Here is a 22391-nt window from a genome sequence, read left to right as displayed (position 1 = left end):
TTTGACAAAACACAAAGAAGGTACCAATGTGAGATTTCTAAAGATCGCTACTGCACTCGACCCAAGGTTTAAGAATCTGAAGTGCCTTCCAAAATCTGAGAGGGATGAGATGTGGGTATGCTTTCAGAAGTCTTAAAAGAGCAACACTCCGATGCGGAAACTACAGAACCCGAATTACCAAAAAAAGAAAATCAGTCTTCTGCTGGTGGCATCTAACTCAGATGATGAAAATGAACATGTCGGTCTGCACTGCTTTGGAACATTATAGAGCAGAACCTGTCATCAGCATGGACGCATGTCTTCTGGAATGGTGGTTGAAGCATGAAGGGACATACGAATCTTTAGCACATCTGGCACGTAAATATCTTGCGATGCCAGCTACAACAGTGCCATGTGAATGCCTGTTCTCAGTTTTAGGTGACACCGTAAACAAGAAATGGGCAGCATTATCTTCTGTAAATGTAAACAAACTTGTTTTTCTGAGCGATTGGCTGAACAAGAAGTAGGACTGAGTGGATTTCTGGTTCTAAAGCTTTATATTGTTTTATTTTTGAATGCAGTTATTTTTCTACATAATTCTACATTTGTAAGTTGAACTTTCATGATAAAAAGATTTCACTACAGTACTTGTATTAAGTGAATTGAAAAATATTATTTCTTTTGTTTTTTACAAGGCAAATATTTGTAATCAAAATATAAAGTGAGCACTTTACACTTTGTCTTCTGTTGTAATTGAAATCAATATATTTGAAAATGTAGAAAACATCCAAAAATATTTAAATAAACGGTATTCTATTATTGTTTAACAGTGTGATTAATCATGAATTTTTTTAATTGCACAATTAATTTTCTTAATTGCTTGACAGCCATAGTACAAATGGAATTCATTCAAATAACTTTCAATAGGTATAAGGCACCTAACTGCCCTTTGTGCCTCTAAAAACCTTTTCTTTTTTTTCCCTTTGGCTTTTATTTAATGTACCACCAAATATTAGAGGTTTGTTTGTTTGTTTGAAAAACCTCTAGAGATTCAGCTAGAATTTTCTGCAGATTTTATTAGCTAATTCTCATTCTTTGACAATCTTTAATTGCTAGACAACGTAATAAGTTATTTAATATTTTCTTACTTTAGATCATGCAATAACATCTGGCATTTAAAAAAAATCCCTGAGACAAGTAGATAAACAAAACAAAAGACAAAAAAAACCCTGCATACATCTGGAAGATCTTGCAAAGAATTCAGAAGATATTCCCCACTACGGAATCCATGCATGTCCTCTGTTTATGCACATGAGTGTTGATTCCTGTAATACTTACCAAAATTCTGGAGAAGTGAGACCCCACCCCCCTTTCACACTAGTGTAACTTAAGAAATGCTCCACTGACATCTTTAGAGTTACATGAACATAAGTGAGAGGAGAATCAAGCTTCAGTATTATTTTATGGTAGATCTTGAGAGCAGCTTGATATTGCTCTGCACGCACACAAGCTGGAAGTTATGCATATTAAAAGTAATTTCAAGTTTTGAGTCTTAATCTGGGAACTATTCTACATCCTTGTCATAAATCTTAGCAGATCCTATTTCCCAATAGTAAGAGAACTGTAAATTTTCCTTGGTAGCTTAGAGTTTGCACAATTTAAAAGGTTGTGTGTAGTTTATATATAGACACACAATGCTGCATCCAGCCTTCTAGACTGAAGTCTCTGCACAGCCTGTTATTTTGAGACAGCAGGTGTTTGGCATTTCAGAAGCCTGTTGGCAGACAATGAATTTAATTAATTTGCTTTAAATCTTACATTTCAGTTTTTACACTAATTATTTACAGCACCACAATATGAAGCCAATACATAAATAAATCAAACTTAAAAACTGATTGAGTACTGTACTTAATTAAAGAAATTAATGACCCGGAGCATTTTACCAAATCAAAGTCTTAGACACAAGGTTGATCAACACAGCACCAGGATGTCTACCTATACATTTCTAATATCCTCATTACTGTAGTAAATAGGCTTCAACATCTATCTGCTAAACACACAATTCCCACTCACTTTTAGAGCCAAATTCTCTTTTCAGCATAGAGCCCAAGTAGGCAGGCAAGCATCTAAATATCACTGCAATGGGTGCATTAGAAACAGAGGGATGGAAGAGCACTGCTCTTACATTTTTATCTATTCTTAGGTAAGGTTAGTAGTACGTATTGTCCTGTCTGGATCCAATAGGGTGATCAGATTTCCCGATTTTATAGGGACAGTCCCGATATTTAGGGCTTTTTCTTACATAGGCTCCTATTACCCACCACCCCCGTCACGATTTTTCACAGTTGCTATCTGGTCACCCTAGTATCCAATGAGTCCATCCTCCAAGCCCTTCCTGGATACCAAACTCCCATTTATTTCAATGGGAGTTCGACATGCCAAAGACTTGGGAGAATCAATTCCAACTTTGGCAAAATTGTAAGGATGCAGGCTCTGATTCTCCACTGCCTTTCACCTTCTGCCATTATTTATACCTGCACAAAGTGATGTAAAATGCTACCTCACCAGAGGCAACATTTTACAATCACTTTGCATAGGTTAAACGATGACACAAAATGCAAGGCAGAGGAGAATGGAGCCCCTGGAGACTCAGGCCACAATATCTACAGAACTGCATCATTAAGCTAATGCTGGGTAACTCTTGGTTTCCAAAAATTACATTAGTCGGAGTCCAGTTTATGAACAAATAATTGCAGCAAACCAAAGTTTTCCATCTCTTTGTCCCTTGAATGAATTACATCTTGCATTGGGCTTTCCAGTTGAAATCTTGCATTTCTTTCCTCTCCCAATTAAATAAATTAGGCAAACTGCAGAACATACAGAGCCAGATTCACAACTGCACCCAGTGGGTTCGATTCACTGACCATACTCCAGTTTTATACCTGCAAAAGTCCATTCATGCAATGAAGTAACGTGGTAGTAAATCATTCCAATATCCACTGCATGCAACTAGAATCAAGGGGGGCACATCAGGGACAGTTGTGACTCCAAGATTTTGGTCCTAATTCTATGCTGGCCCCAAGCAGACCAGCCTCAAGATCTGCTCAAAACTATTCTAGCTAGTTATGGCCTTAAGAGGTCAATACACAAGCAGAGAATAAGCAGAGGGCACTAGCACTGTGGATATTACCCTTCCCATTCCTGACAGGGAGTCGCAGAGAGTGTCACAGATGCCAGCTAGGCCGACTGTATGCCAGCTTGGGATTGTCCTGAAGATGAAGACTCCCTCACATCAGGGAATTCCCAGCTGAGGGGATTTGATGGTTTCCCAGTCCCTTTGAGCCAACAGAGCGGCACAAAGGGGCTGAATCGCAGAACAATATCTAGCCCCTCCACCTCTCTCCTTCTCATCCTTACAGCAGGCTTAAATAAGCAGCCTTATCGAGCTGCTTAAATAAATATCCATTTATTGACACTGTATGAACTAACTGAAGCTTTTCATTTTCCAAATAAGAAAACCAATGGCCTAGTAGCTACTGAGTTGGTTGACCTCAGCTTTAGCAGGCAAAACCAAAGAGAGAAAAGGAAAAGTGATAGATACAAGAACTTCCTGTAGTACAATCACCACAATGGATAACCCCACCCCCAATCGTTTTATAGCCAAGGACTGAAACCCTTTTATCTTAGGTACTTATCTGGCCCCCACACCGTAGCATCTGAACACTTAATAAACTTTGATGTATATATCCTCACAATACCCCAGGTCAGGTAGAGAAGTACTATTATTCCTGTGTTAAACAGAGGTACTGAGAGGCTGAGGGTGGGATTCACAAAGGCATTTAAGCACCTACCTCCCACTGAAGTCATTGAAGATGATTTAAATAGACTCCCTCTGCTCTAGACTTATTCCATCGAGGAACATTTCAACGTGGGGGAAATGCTGCCTTCATTGGTATTATTTTAACTATTGTTCATGGTCTTCTCCCTTTGATTCAGAGTGCTAATCTCCTCTGAAGGGATTCTGGCCTCTATAACCATCAATGGAGGTGAAGTACAATATGTGCATTGATCTTTGTTCTAGTCTCAGGTCCTACACTACAGAAATCAGAATGGAAGGTTGCATTTAACCTTACTGTATTTGAACTGTTCTTCATTACATGGGGTAATAATTATACTGGAAAATGTTGGTACCTCCTGTTAGGAAAACAAACAAACACACTTCATCATGTTGTGTCTGTACTTACATTGTATCACACTTACCTGCATTATACCATAAATAAGTAAGCTGATAAAACTGTGACTCACCAACAAAAATTATTGTCTGTTTCAGTGAAGCACACTAACTTGTCACTGGGGTATACTATGCACTTATATTGACAATATACACATAACATCCCCCAGTGCACTCACCCTACAACATCTGTTCAAAGGGCCATCAATAAAAACAATAACATTCAGAAAAAACTCCATGAAGAGAAAAGAGCTCTGCTCACTAACTACAGAAAGTGTCATTTTAAATAGAGAATTTTCTACTGAGAGATATGTAAAATATCTCGCATATTGCAGAGACAAGGTGGGTGAAATAATATCTTTTATTGTAAGAGAGGCAATATTTGGAGCTTCCTTACATACTGCAGTCAGAAAATTGTCCAAATGCACAACAGGAAATTATGGTTATTGTCTATTTGTTGCGTCTATTATTAAAAAGACAAGAGTTTGGTTATGCACAGATATATTTAAGTATCCTTACATAGTAGCACATGATGAGTGTATAATATGGTAATAATGCACAGATATTATTAGCACTGTTGGAAAGCTATGGATGATGTATGTACTGCACAGGTATAAATGAATGTTTAAACAAAGCCATGTTACTTACTTTTTATAGCACTGATAAGTGCATTCCCATCTTTAATCACATCCTTTATGAATTTGTTGGTTCTCTCCAGCTCCTGCTCATAACATTTCAGCCTGTCTCGAAAATCCGGACTGTCCAGGTAGCAGTCGCTGAATTCTAACGCAGGATGCCCCATGTTCCTTGGAGAAAAAATTAAAATCAAAATGAAAAAAAGAATTCACCAATTTAAAAAAAATATCAAAATTACTGAACGCAAATAATCTCTTCGTGCTCAACTCACTCCTAAAACGGCAGAGATCCTTGTCGTTGTCTCCTGAGGATACCAGCTTTGACTTGTATATCACAGAAGGAAGGGGCAGGCTGCTTGGTTGCTCTCTACTGAAAACATAAAACAAACGTGTACGACCTTTGAAGCATTCTAGGTATGACTTGGTACTGGATCCCATTCACTATTGTCCTCTTCTTACTCCTCAGCAAGCCTACGGTGTCCTTTCCATTCCTTACTGAAAATCCACCCAAACAGCAGCACTAGGGGGTCCCTGCTCTCTCACTCCCCTTCTCTGATCTGCAAACGTTAGCTCGACTCAGACTTCTCCCCATCCACAAACACATCTGGCTGCTCTGAATGAACACAGGGGCTGGGGCGGCTGGGTGGCGTCCGGCCAGCTCCGCTCCAGCTCCGCTTTGTGCGAGGATTTCCTTCCTTGTATTCCTCAAGCACTCACAGCCTCCAGAGGCTGGCACCTCCCCTTTCCTCCTGCGCTCTTAAAGAAACAGCAGGGAGAGCTGGCTGTTCCCCCAAGGAAAAGGGACCTCTGGGTCTGTGGCAGCAGTAGTTTCCGCCCCGATCCGCCCGAAGAGCAACACAGAACCCTGAGCATTACATTTAAAACAGACTTCCACGGGGACACTGCCCTATTTCAGCTCCTTGAGCCCCTTCTGTTTCTTGCTCACACGTTAGCAGCAGCTCCCCTTTCCCCACATCTCCCTGCAGTCTATTCAGAGAGGATTGTCCGGGGAGCTGCTCATGAGCGCCACAAGCAACCGTACTGCTCTCCGATGGGGTATTCCCCAGGGAATGCCTTGGTGCTGCTGGAGGAAATCTCTTCTGCTTGATGAGCTAGCATCTCTTGCGGACCCTTCCTCACTCTAGCTGCCTGCACGTGGCTGAGCCCTCAAGGGTTAACACGTTGTTGTGAACGTAGCCTCACACTCTGCAGGCAGCATCCAGGGAGGCAGGAGGGAGGAGACACAATAGAGGCAAGGCAGCTGCTGCAAACACGTCCCTGCGGAAACTGAACCACAATAAATCCCGCAGGAGCACCACTCCCTCCTCCGGGTGGCGCATGCACGGCTGCCTGGGAGGTGTAGTTTTTCTGTCCGCAGGATCTGTATTGTGTATGTGAGTGAGTGAAGAGGTTCCAAGCGCCACCCAGTAACTCCAAGGGGCTGTTCTTCCAGAGAATCCGGCACTGAAGGGACGAAGTAGCATGGACTGAGCAAAAACTCAGATTGAGTGATCAGTGTTGTCTACTCTGATTTACCTTGGCCCCTAGTAATGTATCCTAAAGTGGGGCTGTGTGACTGCTAAACCACACCTGGGACCCTCACAAAAAGACCATTTTGTGGAGATTTATGCATATGCTATGCATAAATTTATGCATGTGCTAAGCATAAACTTTATGTTCTGTGAGTGATCTCAATGAAGTTAGGCACAATGCATAAAATTAAGCATGTGAGATAAATCTTTGCAGGATTGGAGCCACAAACTCTATTTTCAGTCACAACTTTTTCTTTTATTATTGGCTTGAGCATTTAAGTTTAAAAAAGCATGTCCCTTTAAATCAGCAAACTAGCAGGGCTAAAACCTTTATCCTAAATTCCTGTAATCTGTACACTTTTATTAGCAACTGTAGATAGGAGTGTTGGTTTTGCTCATATAATCTGAAAGTCATTTTATACGTGATTTTCTGTTTAGAAAAATTAACAATTTAATCCTCATTGTTTCATTCAAATGTCTTGTTTAGAACAAGATAAAACATGAGAACTTTTATTTTATACTGATAAAATCTCCATACTATGTCTACTGTGCACACTTGTTCATGAGGACCAAGAGGGATACAATATGTTTCCAATTTATACAAATATGTGATTATGTGTCCTCTTCTTCATTCCTCTTTTTTGTTTTCTGTTAATGCAGAACACGTTTATCCCCTTAAAAAGTCAAGGAAACTTATTAATTGGTAAAACTAAATCTTCCTTCTTTTCCACCAACATGCTCTGAACAGATCAGAATAATAAAATCATATTAGAGTCTGAATGTACTTAAATACTATTAAAGCTGCTTAATAAAATCTCACTTATTCTTTCATGTTGATCTGCACAGTTCTTTAATATTTTGCAGGTTATATTAACAAGAGAAGATGATCTACGAGCACATTGGCCCTAGAGACTTATCTTAAGGTCAAAATGTTGATGTTTTCATCTTCTTTTTGTCAATGTAGCCTGGAACTTCAAACAAACACTCTTTACAGTAATATGGAAGAATGTTTGTTTACATATTAAACAATAAGGTTCCTCTTCTAACTGTTGTGCTATTACTAAAATAGGAAGGAAACTGGTTAATAACATCTCATTTAAAAACTGTGACTGAATTTATTGCTGCTGACATTGAGGGACTGATAGCATGGATTTTAGCCAAGGACAACACACATGGACTTCTTTTACATTCTGCTGATGCAAATCCAGTCCTGACCTGCCACCTTCCTATTCCAGTCATAGGCCCCCACATGCAGCTCTTCCAAGGCACCTCTCCAGACATGCAGATTTCCTGATGTTCTTGTGCCAATCTTACACTTCACAGAGACTATTAATCAAGACAAATTCTGTTTTAGTAATATGCATGAATTGGGACTAGACAAATGACACATCTTCACTTGTAGCCTACTAGCCAAAATTTGAGCACAAATCTCTCAACCCACTCTTTGAGCATGATTATTTGATTATAGAGGATAAAGCAATGTGGAAACTTATTTTTATTGACAGGGTTTGTCCATTTATTTACATATTTTTAAACATCCAAACAACTTTAAAATCTCTGTAATATTTTTGATTGGTCTGAGCCCAAATCCTAGGGAACATGTGTCCACATCACAAACAACCACCACCATAACTGGTATTAATTGATCCGACTGAGGGCTGACACAGAACAGAGGTCAAGGTCAAAGGATTGTGGAACCTGAATGTCTCTTATCCCTAGAGACGGAGGCCTTCCAGATCAGCTTTCAAGAAAGAGCCGCCATTAGGGAATTCTCTATAACCTATATAAAGACTTAGGAAGCCAGAGACACTTATGAGGGTCGGAGAAAATCACTTATGTGGGTGGGATGCTGCGGTGACGGGCACTCGAAATAGCTGGGTGGATAATACAAGGCATGAATCTTTCCACTATGTCCTTCTCAACCCCAGCTCTTGCTGATGTGTGGGTCATTTCATCCTGACACACCTCATCCAGCATAGAGTATGGCATTGCTGTTGCGTGCCAAGCTGCCTGCCCCGATTCCAAGGCACCCCCACTTTCTCTGCTCTCCCCTGCGGGACACTCGGACCCCAGATAGATGGCAGTCCCCCCAGTGCTGTATCCGAAATGGGAAGAGTGTGCACAGGGATGAGTGAGCTGCCTTCCCCTCTCGGGCAGGCAGGACATCCAGCTGGCTTGTGACCTGCAAAGGGCCCCACAGAGGTAGGGCTCTGAGAATCCCAGATTAGAGTGGGGGACCCAAGGGTACCTTGCATTGCATGTGCCTATAGACAGCTTCCCTGCAGACCCTCCATGCGGGGATCGTGCCCCTGAATGTGTGTGTGTGTGTTTGTTTGTGTGTGTGGCGGGGGGGGGGTTAATGCCAGAGACTGAGAACTCTCCTTTGTGAGGGTGCGTGTGGCCCTTTAAGAGCTGAGGCTCTGCGCTCTGTCCCCTTCCCCCACTTGAGTCGGCTGCGTCTGTCCTTTTAAGTCTGGGCGGTTCCGCCAGCTGGGTCCGGCGTTGCCATGGATACTCGGGCGAGTGACGTAATCTCTACGCGCGCTGCGCGGACCGATGACGTAGTGGATCCGTCTCCACGTCGCATCAACAGCAGCCGGGGTAGCGGGGCCAAGATGGCGGAGGCAGAGGAGAGTAGGTCTGGGGGAGCTGCGAAACCGCTGGTAAGAAAGGAGTCGGGGCGTGGCCCGACCCCTCCCGGCGGTGGGAGGTATGGGGGAGACCCAGCATCGCCACGCCTGGGTGGAGGGGCCAGAGCTGAGAAGGGGGGTGCCCGGACTCCTGGGTTCTGTTCCTGGCTGGGGCGTGGGGTTCAGCTCAGTGGTTGAGCTGAGGGGGAGGGTCTAGAGGTTGTGGATGGCTCATGGATTCCTGGGGTTTGTCCTGGGATTGGGGGAAAGAGGAGTCCAGTGGTTCGAATGGGGCAGGTGTGTTTCCCATTTCTGCCACTGACTTTCTGAGAGACCTTGGGAAAGCTACTCTGTTTTTCCGTGCCTCAGTTTCTTCACCTGTAACTTGGAGACAGTTGCACTAACTCATGGGCGTAGAGGGGATGAGGGGGAAGGCTTAAATAATTACCACTCTTCTCCCCCACACCCATGATAGATGCTAGAGTCAAGCACAGCAATAGTGTTATTTTAGAAACTTTCCTCGGGCACTTTGCAGATCCCTTTATAGGCTCTCCTGAACAGGCTTCCCTTCAGAGCAGACCAGGCTACTCCTTATTTGCTTGCATCATTCAACAATAGGTGTAAAAATCCTGTTACTGCTGTTGGTGGTGGAGAAATGTATTATTCACCACATACACTTTCATTTGGTGCTTCATCTCTGTAGTATATGTTAGGGATATGGATATGTGTATATTGTTCACTTCACAGTGGTCCCTGCTTTCCTGCTGTGATAAATGCATTGCTGTCAATATTATAAAATTATATAGCACCATCAATGTACACAGCTCTTTACAGGACATAGACAAATCTTGTAGCCTGACCCAGAGAGCTTACAGTGTAAATAAGGACAAACACAAGTCATAAGGTAACGGGAGGGAGTACTTGGGATTTATTGATAGGAGAAGAAAATAACCTTTGATTGTAATTATGGTCCCTCCTGCTCACACATTGTGGCTTGCCTCTTAGTTGTGAATTGTTTGAAATAGGGAGGCTGCTACTAGAATACTTATTTAAATATTCTTTTTGTAAAGTAGATTGCTCATTACTCTCTTTATACTCTGCACAAAAATTCCTAGGCAAACATCAGCTATTTTCCGTATTAAAAAAACGTTTAAAAAACTGATTAGTTTGCAGGTCTCTCAGATGTGTCAATATCAGAAGACATTCCAGTGGAAGGGGAGATCACAGTTCCTGTTGGATCTCACTCCCCTGATGAAGACTACTCCACATTGGATGAACCTGTTAAAGATACTATTGTGAGTTTTGTATCCCTTACTGCAGTGGTTTTCAACTTGTGGGCTGTGGACCCTTGGGGGTCCGCAGCCTATGTCTAAAATTTCCAAAGGGGTCTGCACCTTCATTTGAAATTTTTTGGGGTCTGCAAATGAAAGAAGGTTGAAAACAACTGCTTTACTGTGTCTGTGGTAACACATGAAGTTTTTCTGATCTCTTGGGCGAAATACCACAAGAAATGTTGGTTTTCTTGCTTTGTAATTGGTTGTAAATTTTAAAATTCAAAATTTTACAAAACAAACTCTTTTGGGCAAGGAATCTGAATTACAAACATAAAAATCCTCAAATTTGTTCTCTGTGACCCACTGAAAATTTCTGTAGTTGCCAGGGCATCAAGCGGGGATGAGGAATTAGCCAGATAATGAAATCTCCTCTTGGAGCAGCAAACAAATAACATTATTAGCTGGATGTTATGAAAAGAGGAATCTAGCTAATTTCATGCACTGGGACTATTATCCAGTTATTGGTTGCTGCGAATCTAATTTTTATACCATTATAAGGCATGCTATAGAAAGCATTTGACCCAAATATCTCTTGATTTAATATCAGTGCTGTGTTATGATTTATAGCTTGCAAAAGTATTTCCCCCTTCATTTTGTTAACACTTTAATACCTGTGAAATGGTGTACTAGAGATGTCATTTGTGTGTTTCAGATGCGAGATCTAAAGGCAGTTGGAAAGAAATTTGTGCATGTCATGTATCCCAAAAAGAGCAGCGCGCTCCTTAGAGACTGTACGTATCAGATTTTGTAAATCTTGGGAAGACCAACATTACAAGACAAATATTCCTAAAAGTCACTGCATGGGTTGGACGAAGTCTTTGCTTTAATGAAATATCTGGAAAATAGAATAGCCATATGTTATTTCTCTGCAAGATACAGAATAACAAAAGCAAATGAGGCAGTTGTGTGAAGAGGCGGAACAACACTGACATCTCTTTAAAGTGAACTGTTTATCAGAATGAGTCCAGACGTTCTTAATTTGAATGCATCTTTATATACAGTATATGACACCACATGTTAGCTATGACAATTTTGGGATTGGGAACTGGAAAAGGGGTACACTGGGCTGCTTTAATACTCTTTTTTGCTAGAGAGATACTGTTCTGAACATCAGTATCTGATGTCATTCTGTTTCTTTCTCTACAGGGGATCTTTGGGGTCCTTTGGTGCTGTGTGTGTCACTTGCACTGTAAGTACCTGTTATCTTTCTATGTGTGAATGGTGGAGGGAATTTCTGACATGTCATGGTCAGGTTACTCTAGTGCTTAGGCTGGTGTGCTACAGATATTAATGGTGAAACTTATATGAGCAATTGACTCTCTAAAACCCTAAACTTATTAAGGGCCTCTCTTTTTATTTGGGATTTTAGGGTAAATGTAGGTAATAAATTATTCCTGTCTAGCCCTGCTGTCTTGGGGATAAATTATATTGAAAACTACAGAGGTCCTGGTAATTCTTGATTTTAGTGTGTACAGCAAGTATTCTTTGGGCTAAATGTTCTGCGTTTTATATGCGTTATCCAGAAAGGAAATGCAAGCTTTGTTGCTCATCCACACAGAGACACTCATGTGATATGAAAACTCTGGGTTTAATATTTTTTTTTGTTACCCATTTGTCATTTCAAAATACAACTGAGGGCAGTTCCAAAGCAAACTTACACTACTGAAAGTCTGCTCAATTGTTTTTATTTTGCTGCATAATTGTAAAGCACGAAAGCCTTAATCTCTTCTTTTGACTTTTAAAATGCTGTTAGCATGGTTGAATCAGGAGGCACTATCCCATGGGGCAAGCTTATATATTAGAAGAAGTTTCTATTTGCACCTTGCACAACATGGTTGAGTTATAGATCCCTAAGGCAGTCAGTTTTAAATCTGTATGGGTATATAAAAAGACAAACAAGAGCAAGGCTTTGATTCTCCTGGTTAAAATAACACCATCCTTAACTTTTGCAGCAATGAATGATGATCCATAAGGTATAACTGTTGGATACTATTCTAAAAAAAACCTAGTTACTATATCACTTTTCCTTTTATATATACAGCTGCAGTACTAAGTCATCCATGAGTTGTACTAATGGTCTGGAAGCTATAGCTATCGACACTTCCCCTTTTCACCTGGCCAATGTTGTGTGTTGGAAAAAACAAACAAACCCACCATGAGGATAATTTACTTTTTATCTATGGTAAAATAAATGTGCATGTACATAAAAATTGTGTATAGTTGACTGTCTTCCTCCATTCATTTAACTTGTCATCTTGGCTGTAATTTTTTCAGGGTATGGACCATGTATGAGCTAGGCGTACAACACAATGTGACCCCAATCTGGATTAGGCCTTCTGGGTCCTACTGCAGAATACATGTTTAATGTAGCAATACTGTAAGAATACATCACTTAGCATTTCATATCTGCAGAGTATTGTGAACACTAATTACTTTCCTCATTCCAATGAGGTAGGAATTAATTTACCCCCCAAAGTAAGTTACTTTAAATGATCTGAAGGCATCTGGAACTAAAAAGTGTGTATCAGATACTGTCTTCAGTATATTCCCTATCAGATTCGAACTGTGTTGAAAGAGCATAATCTACTTGACATCTAGTAATATTGAAAGTAGTTTTGACATTGCTATTTATATTGCAGTGGCACCTAGAAGCCTCAACCAGATTAGGGCCCCCTTGTGATAGGCACTGTACAAACATAGTAAAAGGCAATGTCCAGAACGATACTCTGCAAATTTTTCAGAAATCCATGGTTCAGTCCCTGGTGACAGCCAAAATAGTGGCGGTTACCTGTCTTCCATCTCTGACCTCTCCTTTTTATCTTTAGATCCAGGTTCAATTCCTTGCTTTGCTTGTGTGATCTTGGGCATGTCACTTAGTCTCTGTGTCTCATTTCTCCACCTTAAGATAGTTAATAGTATTTCACTACTTTGCAGGAATGTTGTGAGGATAAATACATTAAAGATTGTAAGGTGCTTGGCTACTAAAGTAATAGGGGTAAAGTAATAGTAATCTAAATATATGTACTTCAGATTCTCATTTACACTAAGGCATCCTTATGCTGCCAGAACAGTGTAATAAAACCTTTGTGATCCTCATTCCAATTACTCTAGTTACACCTGCTCCTGAGTCTCCCTGGCCAATTTGTTGGGTTTTTTTTAAGTTGCAGTTTCCTATTTTTTTAAAAAAAGTGGTAATGCAAAAGATCTACATCAACAAAACAGAAATTGATTAGACATAAAGTACTGTCAACTGCACAAAGTAAAGAACCTGTGGAGCAAATTAACTAATTTTTCTCATCTTTCAGTTGTTGTAATCTTGGGTATTACACGGTAACAGTTGTAGGTAAAATCTTTTAGAGAAATGATTTTTTTTTTTTAAATGGCATACCTTTCAATTCGGTCACGTTTGTTTCATCTGTCCAAGCCTCACTTTTATTTCCTCGTTTTGTGGTTCAGTGGATAGAACTCAGGATTCCAAATCAGGAGACTTGAGTTCTGTTGCTTGTAACTCTACTAACTCATTGTTTCTCCTTGGGTAAATCACTTGTAAAATGGGAATAAAACCCACCTTTGGAAAGTGCTTGTTGATCTATGGGACAAAGTCCATTACTACCACATTCATACCTTCTTCTGTGCTGCCCTTCTGACTTTCCTTAGCTTTGTACATCAGTTCTGTCTCATTCAAAACCTTTCTTAATCTATCTGTTGGTAATCTCTCAAAGTAAGCAGTGCATCCAAATCTGTTTTAAAAATAAACAAATCCTCCATACCACTTTAAGATATGACCTTCCTTTGACCATCCACTGTTGTATGGCCTCCATCATTGTATTACTGAAGTATCTTTGTTTGTCTAACTTGCACTATAAACTCCATGGGGCAGGAGTTGTCGTCTTCTCTTTTGTACAGAACTGATCATGCTATAAACATGATAAATAATAAACAAAGAGAAATTTGACTCCAACCTACCTGAGAGTCATCATCTCTTAGGCTTAATATAGCTGTTAGAAATAAAACATGAAATAAAGTTACTGCCCTGTGATCATCTAGTATTTTGCTCTGTTCTCTGCCTCAGGATGCTTCAGGGAGGGTCAGCAGACAGTAAAGAAGATGGAGGTCCCCAGTTTGCTGAGGTCTTTGTTATCATCTGGTTTGGAGCAGTTGTCATTACACTAAACTCAAAACTGCTTGGAGGAACCATGTGAGTATCCATATGAACAATAGCAATGAAAATGCTCTAGTGTGTGGATTAACATTTTTGTTACTTAGACACAACTTCCTTGTCTGTCTTCCTCCATCTCCCTTTGCCCCCTTCTAGATCTTTTTTTCAGAGCCTTTGTGTCCTGGGTTACTGTGTCCTGCCTCTGACAGTGGCTATGCTCGTGTGCAGGCTGGTACTACTAGCAAGCTCGGGGACTGTCAGCTTCATTGTGCGACTTGTTGTAGTGATGGCTATGTTTGGCTGGTCAACCCTAGGTAAGGAAGTTTTGGCAACAGAACTGTATCATGGATGCAAAGGAATTAAGAGTTTAGTCCTTTTTCTGTTAAGAAAGGTGGGCCTGCCAGGCAGTCTGCTGGTGGCATGGGTCAAGAAGAGATCATGGTTTGGGTTCTCTAAGTTGGTGAGGTTTTGTGGAAGCAGCACTCTCAGCCCTTGAGGTGAAAGGGAGTCTGCCCTTCCCCATGTCCCAGCTGATGCTCATGGTCAAAGCCATGTTGATGGACTCACATTTGCTCTGCAGTTAGCATTTCTTGCCTGGAGGAAGGGTTGCTATAATATGTTGCTTTTGAAGAGGAGAAGAACAGTATATTACACCAACATAGGAGTATTAGACCAGGAAATAAAGTCCCCATGTTAAATACCACTGGAAAACACTTATTTAATGTAAACATTTTTGCAGTATTTGTGCCAGTCTTATTTTGAAAATATGTTGCCTGGCATGTAACATCCTCTAAATGTTTCCTTTCCAACTGATAAAGGAAGACATACAAGTGGTGAGGGGGAGAAATGTCTTCAGCACAAAATGTAGGAGTCTTCTCTTTTTCCCTTCACCTTTAAATGTACAGGAGATCCTAATTTAGCAGCATTTATTGGTTTCTGATTCAGTTTGAAAATCTTTTAGCTTTGTGCACATTTCAAGTGTGTTCTCTCTCTTTGTCACCAGCATCCACAGCCTTTCTGGCAGACAGCCAGCCTCCAAATCGCAAGGCTCTTGTTGTTTACCCCATCTTCCTCTTCTACTTTGTTATCAGCTGGATGATTCTCACCTTTACACATCAGTGATGAGGGATCAACAGAGACTGCACAGAGAACTGGAAGTTTTCATAAATACTGCTGTTAATTTGTGGGCTTTATCTCCAATGCATAGATCTTGCATACTGTAAAAAAGCAGGCTATGGGATAAAGCCAGAGAGCTGAAGAATTCATCATTTCTAAGATTGAGATATACAAGGAGCCAGTTGCTTGAAAGATACTGAAATCCAGCTACTGAATTTTATTTAATCCTGCTGTTTAGTATAAATAAAAAATGCCCAGTCTGAGAAGAGAGGAATGCAGACAAAGGAAGGCAGTTTCCATGAGAATGGAGAGGATAAAATCCTATCTTGGAACTTCAAGAAGATTGATAACTGAAGACTAGGTAATAACTATCTGGCTTAGCAGAATTCCCATTCATGCTTGGAGTTCTCTTTAAAATTGAATATTGCCCTATGAATAATAGAACACATTTGCTGACCCATGGGAAGAAGGGTATCTAAATCCTGGCTCTTTCCTAGATGTGCAAAGAGGTGAAATCTATACAAAGTGCATCCCGGGCAATAATTTTTCCTTTTCAGATCAAATTTCAGGTCTCAGCAAAAATACGCATGTTTGCTCCATTCGTTTCATTGTCAGAGCATGTCTGAAGGGAGCTGTTTCTGTTCACACTGATGCAAACTGCTCTTGTGCACTTATGCACTTCAGTCATTTCATGTGTGTCATTTTATACAAACTAAATGTCTCAAATACTAGTGTGACACTAACTGATCCATACAATTTCACAAGGAGATGGTGTTTGCACTGGACACTTACAAATTCCCCTTTGGGTAACACAAAATCAGAATGTCAAAGTCCAGAGGAAGGCTTCAGATTCTTTACTTTGAAGGTGATGGCACTGATTGCTCAGCTATCACTCTACAACTTTTGAACAGAGAATTGGGCAGGTGGAGAGCAGTGTACCATCGCTGCAATGCATTCCTACTGAGTGAACTGAATTTTTGGTACTTGAGACATTTGCCGATTAGCATACAAAACAAGGACTCAAACCTGTTGTTATATTTAGGATGGAGGAATGAATTAAATGGTCCATAAGTGAAGGTGTTGGCTGCTCTGAACTAGTATGGGGATCTGGTGCTTAATTGCTTAGAGTAACTTATTGGTTGTTTAGAGGGATGGCATTTCCACGTAAATGTTAGTATTTTGTGCATATGGCTCCTGCTTTTGGTAGGGGGAAATATGAAACTTCTGTATATTTAGACTGAATATTTATAAAAGGGGATGGAATCTTCCTTCAAATATGTGCTACGTGTACATGCCTGTTCCACACCTGCAGAAGCTGATACAGATACACAAAGATAACATTTGGCATAGGTACTGTTTGAGAGTCACACAGAGGTTATTTGTGTTGCATAGTAAGCAACACATGAGGAGAGCTGCAAAACATCGAAACTTGGGGTGGAGGTAGGGGGGGAAAAGTTGCTGTTCAAATATATAGTTAATTCTAAAGATGAACATAATGTCATGCTTTCTTATGTAGTAGTAGATGCAAAATAGTCCTGAAATTGACTAGTCAGATCCTATTTGATGTAAATATACTTAGTTTTATTTTTAAATATAAAGTGCAGATCTTTCTAAACACTCGTATACGCACATGTTTAGGATCCCAAATCACTGACTGTAGATTGTAAGAAATTGATTCATGTTTGGCGGGCACAAAGGTTGTGGAGAAAACTGATTTAGTTACTTCCTGCGAAGACCTGGGGCTCCTGCTTCTTCCTGTCTGCAATAGTTGACATCAGTGAGTTTGCGGAGCAGACAGCTTCATTTACTGCCTTTCTTATGCTATATTCATTTGCTGCTGAGGGAGCTGTAAGTATTCAGATTAAAGTATGCATTTCAAGTATGCAATGGTGCATTTTTAAGTTCATACTCAAATTGTTACTGATATGGGATGTGAAATGGCTTTGTATATTTGTTTTTAAAGCTGTGCAGTTCACCTTTTCAGTCCAGTTAAATCAAGTGCACTTTATAAGATGTTAAAAACAAATATTTTAGGCAAGTGAAAAAGATAGCAAATCTGTTAGATCATTAAAATTAGACTCTTTCGGTCCAGTTACTCATTTCTCTACTCAAATGAGTACTCTCATCGAGATCAATGGCATTGTTCATAAGAGTAAGAATTACATAATTAAAACCTAGTTGTGCACACTTTCCAGAAAGTCTTTTCTGAAATTTTTTTCCAGTGTCTCTTATGATTTAAACTGTTAGATATGAATTTCTTTAAAATAAATAACGTAATTTATCAGTATCTCCTTGAGAGGGGACAGTGGTCAGGAAAGAGGAGTTTTTAATTTAAACTACAAATGTTGTGAGAAGCATGATTTAAAATCCTCCATGCTTTATTTTGTTTACTTCTGAGCTTCAAGGTGGCTTGCTCTATGAGAATTAATATATTGCTCTTAGGTTATGACTGGAGGAGGAGGGTTATTTTTGTTGATTTAATCATTTAAAAGTAGCCATTGTAGGGTTTTTCGTTAACGTGAAAAGGGGTAGGGGAAAATGTTCCAGTTATACAGTGAAGGTGTAACTTTTGGCTGGTAGCAGTAATTCCTTTAGTGTGGAAACTGCTCCCTTTCAAAGCAGTAAAGTCTATAAATTCAGATACACCTGCTTAGAAAGCATAACTCCTTAAAGTCTATAGCCGTGTACAACAGGATGCAGGTGAGGAACTGTATATATTCTGAAATTTCATGCTTCCAGTTGAATAAACCAACATTTTTTTTTTTAAAACCATCACTGCTTCTAGTTGCTACAGTTCATTGTTTCAGTAAATCCACCCAACTGCACTAAAATTCCCCTGATGATACCAGTGTATTTCAAGTATGCAAAAAAAAAACAAAAAACCCTTTAAAAACAATTCTCTGTACAGCATTATCTTCTGTTCTGAAGAAGCTTGTCTGCATATCTGTCTTGGCCTATTGGAGGAGGAAGGGAAATGTTTGTATTTTGGAAAGTCTAACCCTTTTTGTAAACAAAGCCTTATCTTATGAAAAAATATGCTGAGAAGGCAAGCAGCCCTGAATATGGGCATCAAGTTGTATGGATCCACAATTGCTCCTTTCTGTTGATTTTTATTTCAATTCATAAAAGCTAGAAGCTAAAATTAGTCTAATTTTCTATGATTCTTGTGAACAGGAACTTGACTGATTATAGATCAAAGATATTACTATAGCCTGAGGACTTTCCATCTTAAGAGTTTGATTGTGATGTCCGAAATGTATGTGTTCTGGAGTGACTTATCCAAGACGCACACATTACTCATGTTTGCTGTAGTTAAAATACACCTAAAATAGTTATGGGTAACCTGAAGTTCCTACTGATAAAATGTTTCCGTACTAATATGTGGACAGCTAAAGCACTCAGCTACAGATGTTCATCTGTCAGATGGAGAGACAAGATTTGCACTCCATGTATTGTTCACAAAATGTTATGATTGAAATTTTATGTTTGTGCAGCAATTCTTCTCTTTGGGAGGTTTGGGGACACACTTAAAGGGATACCAGCAACTGAAAAAAATCACACTTCTGTCTGAAGCCTTTTCTGTTATTAACAGCAGGTACAAATATGACTGTAGCTGAATAAAATTTGACAGCATTTTGTGTACAGTTAGCTTACCGCTGTTTAAATTGATTGTTTCCACAGCATTTGGGTGGAGGTCAAGGATTTTAAAATAGGAAAATGTAACTCTAAAATCACAAATGTGGGCAGGTTTAACACCTGCCCCTACTTCTAATTTATCTTTAGAAACTAATTCCAGTTGACTATGTTCCTTCAAAATTGCAGCATTGTATGAGTAGTCCGTGGTAACATATATTGAGTGGTTCTAAATCTACTTTCAACATGCTTATCTGATTGTAAATCATATAGCCATTGTATCTGGCTTATATCTTTGTATTCCTCCAAAAGAATGTGTACAGTTAATCCATATAAGCACAATATTTATTTGTTTATGGTTTGAGGATGCATATGGTCATTTGCTGTCTTACTTACCAAGGGGAACAGTGTCTCTCTTTCCATTTTAACGCTGGTGATGGGGAGAGGGGAAGGTCAGGGTGTGGGGAGTAGAGTAGACTTTTTGCCTTAATGAAATGTATAATTTTTCTGTAGTGAAAGCAGATGCTCTTCTGATGCATAAACCGGTATTCTTTCCCACTCAAACTTTGGCAGTGTCACTTGTACGTTTTGAAAACCCCTTTGAATCTGAATGGAGTTCAGTCTTCTTCCCTTATACCTACTGGACCTGTGAAAAAGAGAACATGTAAATTATTTGTTAAATTTTAAAGTAATATATTAAAATACTGAAAAGGACACTGTGTGTGGTTTGAAAGTAGTGTATGTGCTGTACTGCTGACTGCACTCTAGGATCTATGTTAGCTGGCAGTTCTCTCTAATATTTTTTTAAATACCAACTTGGACAGTCTTTATGGTAAGCATTATGCAACCTGAGCTATCAGGACCTGGGAGGGAACACAGCAGCTACCTGTTGGGCCGAGAGCATTCTTGTGACAGGCTCTGAAGGAAATCCTATCCAGCCTTTGTCCAAAGGAACATGAGTTTTATGTGGTCTTCAGGGAAGATGGTCTGAATTAAGGAAGGATGGGGAAAGAAGCACTTCTTCTTTCTCCATTGGCTTGGGTTTTGTGCTTGTAAAATGCTCCCATGGGTATAAGTAACTCGTGAATTCTGACATGGTAGTATTTTGCACCCCGTTTTCACATGTATACACACCAAGGTGCAAAGCAGGGGAGAAAAAGTCCTAGCAGGACTTATCCTATTCACTGTACTAAAAACCTCCTATATTAGGGGAGGAACACAGCTCCCATTAGGGCACTCTGTTAACACTTCTGTGGGTTGGTTTAATAATTGTACTCCCATCTGATCCTGATCCATACTGGCTCTGCTCCTGCTTAATCTGTGCCCCTCTCACACCTGTCCACTCACATAGGCTTCTTCAGGTGAAAGGGTTACTAAACTTTCAGTGTCCCTGAATGCAGCTGATCATGGTCCCTACCAGTATGAACATCAGGAAACAAATAACCTAATTTCAGTTATCTTGCAGGAGTAATTTGCTGTTGTCCCTTATTCACTTGAAAACATACCAACACTAATGTGTGGTCTCTCAAGACATGGGCAGTGAGGGAGCTTTTCCACTCGAAACTTTTTGTCGTAATGTGACCCTGTTTGGTACTGTAGAACTCCTGCTTTTTAGTATAACTTACTGAGCTATTATTTGGTGTTACCCATATTTCTAATGAAAGACTTGGGAATGAATTCATCCATATCGGGTTTTAAAAGATTAATAATCTCTTAGATGCACATTTCTATTAGTGATATTTCTTACTGCATGATTGTACAGACAGGCGATGTTACAAGGCATAGGTAACCCACTCTTCATGCTGAATCTCCTTACTGCATTGATTAGCCCTGTAGTAACCTCCCTTCCAAGCAGATAAAATTGTATATGGAACTAAATTACCTTTTTAAGAGCTGTATTCCTTCAGCCAAAGAACTACTTACTTCCTGAGGGGCTAACTGTTGTTAATGGTCATGCAACAGGCACAAAACATGCATATATGTCTAATCGCTACTGTGTTTGAATCAGGTATTAAACTAGGAGGAAGTAACAATAGCATGTGCTTACTTATTAGCCTGCAAAGACCTGGCAGGTAATAATAACCGGATGAGGACTTTCAGCTACTCCAGCCTGGCTTGGATTTGAGCCAGCTACCTAAAGGTGTACTTATATAATACCTGTAGTGGTTTATCCTCAGGTTACAAAGTGCAAATGCTATTCCAAGTACCAGTCACACTTGTTGGGGAGCTAGCACTAGGGAAACAACACAATCACATTTTTCACTCTCTAAACATATTACCTTCTTGATGTGCTTCCTACTTGCTGTGCTGCCATGCCTATATGTGGATTATCAGTGTTAAATAAGCAGTGGTTAGCTACTTGCCCTCCAAAATGTACCATGCTGTTAATGTCAAATCTGATTTACTTGAAAAATATTCTTGCCCAAAAAGAAAAGGAGTACTTGTGGCACCTTAGAGACTAGAAAGCTTATGCTCAAATAAATTGGTTAGTCTCTAAGGTGCCACAAGTACTCCTTTTCTTTTTGCGAATACAGACTAACACGGCTGTTACTCTGAAACCTGTCATTCTTGCCCAAGTGGCCACAGGGGGGCAGCATTACCTTTACAAAGAAATTACTATTTAATTGCCTCAATAAAGAACAGAAATGAATATTTGCATCTCTGTGCTTCACAGTCCCCCTTCACACCTCCCAAGAAAGACTTCAGAAACATGTGTCAGCCTGTTCTTTCATTCCAAGTCTATTTTGTGAGCATAATCTCTGCCGTGAAATGCAGTACATGGAATTTAGAGTTTTGCAATGACCAGCTTGCTAGATTCTCTGTCATTTGAATGAGTTTGACTGTATGGATTCTATCAATTTTCCCCCTTCTGTAACTTCATTTATTGTATTTTGAGGGGAGAGTTGAGAGATTTTATTTTAAAAGGAACAGGGTATTTTTTAAACAAAATGCTAAGTCACTGGAGGAGGATTAAATGGGAATTGTTTTTAAAAAGAAAACAACAAAAAACATAAGTGATGCATAACAATACAACATCAGATAAAATTGCTTGCAGAAAATCATAGAGATGGAAGAGACTTCTTCCAGTCTTCTCTTCAGTCCTTGAAAGTTCTTAAACACAATAGCTTGCCTGCTTTTGCAA

At 39.8% G+C, this 22391-nt stretch overlaps 2 protein-coding genes across 6 annotated transcripts in view; one reads left to right on the top strand and one right to left on the bottom strand.

The window, feature by feature from the left end:
- Positions 1 to 6148, bottom strand: part of OPHN1 (oligophrenin 1) — a 123221-nt gene extending 117073 nt beyond the window's left edge. Inside the window, exons 1-3 of one of the 5 annotated variants that reach the window (XM_073360994.1) lie at positions 6049 to 6148; positions 5118 to 5215; positions 4859 to 5016 (exon numbers count right to left, since the gene is read on the bottom strand). In XM_073360994.1, coding sequence (XP_073217095.1) covers positions 4859 to 5012 — 154 coding nt within the window. In that variant the 5' untranslated portion in view covers positions 5013 to 5016; positions 5118 to 5215; positions 6049 to 6148. The other 4 variants (XM_073360992.1, XM_073360993.1, XM_073360995.1 and 1 more) reach the window with 4 other exon arrangements.
- Positions 6149 to 8884: 2736 nt separating this feature from the next.
- On the top strand, positions 8885 to 21662 carry YIPF6 (Yip1 domain family member 6). The gene is made up of 7 exons (XM_073360991.1): positions 8885 to 9040; positions 10174 to 10302; positions 10994 to 11072; positions 11488 to 11530; positions 14414 to 14539; positions 14657 to 14814; positions 15504 to 21662. Exons 1-7 carry the CDS (start codon positions 8885 to 8887, stop codon positions 15620 to 15622), a joined length of 810 nt encoding a protein of 269 aa, XP_073217092.1. The 3' UTR covers positions 15623 to 21662.
- The last annotated feature ends 729 nt before the right edge of the window (positions 21663 to 22391 follow it).

The sequence above is a fragment of the Lepidochelys kempii genome, chromosome 9 (genome assembly GCF_965140265.1).
Source record: "Lepidochelys kempii isolate rLepKem1 chromosome 9, rLepKem1.hap2, whole genome shotgun sequence".
In the NCBI taxonomy this organism is placed as follows: Eukaryota; Metazoa; Chordata; order Testudines; family Cheloniidae; genus Lepidochelys; species Lepidochelys kempii.
Note: the sequence above shows the minus strand (reverse complement) of the source record. Positions and strands in the feature narration are given on the sequence as shown.

What these genes read in the sequence shown, in the direction of transcription:
- YIPF6 (XM_073360991.1), top strand. Translation starts at nt 8,885, where the DNA reads ATGGATACTCGGGCGAGTGACGTAATCTCTACGCGCGCTGCGCGGACC. An exon ending in GGGGAGCTGCGAAACCGCTG is followed by an intron (nt 9,041 to 10,173) that starts GTAAGAAAGGAG and finishes AAAACTGATTAG; the next exon opens with TTTGCAGGTCTCTCAGATGT. An exon ending in AAACTGCTTGGAGGAACCAT is followed by an intron (nt 14,540 to 14,656) that starts GTGAGTATCCAT and finishes GCCCCCTTCTAG; the next exon opens with ATCTTTTTTTCAGAGCCTTT.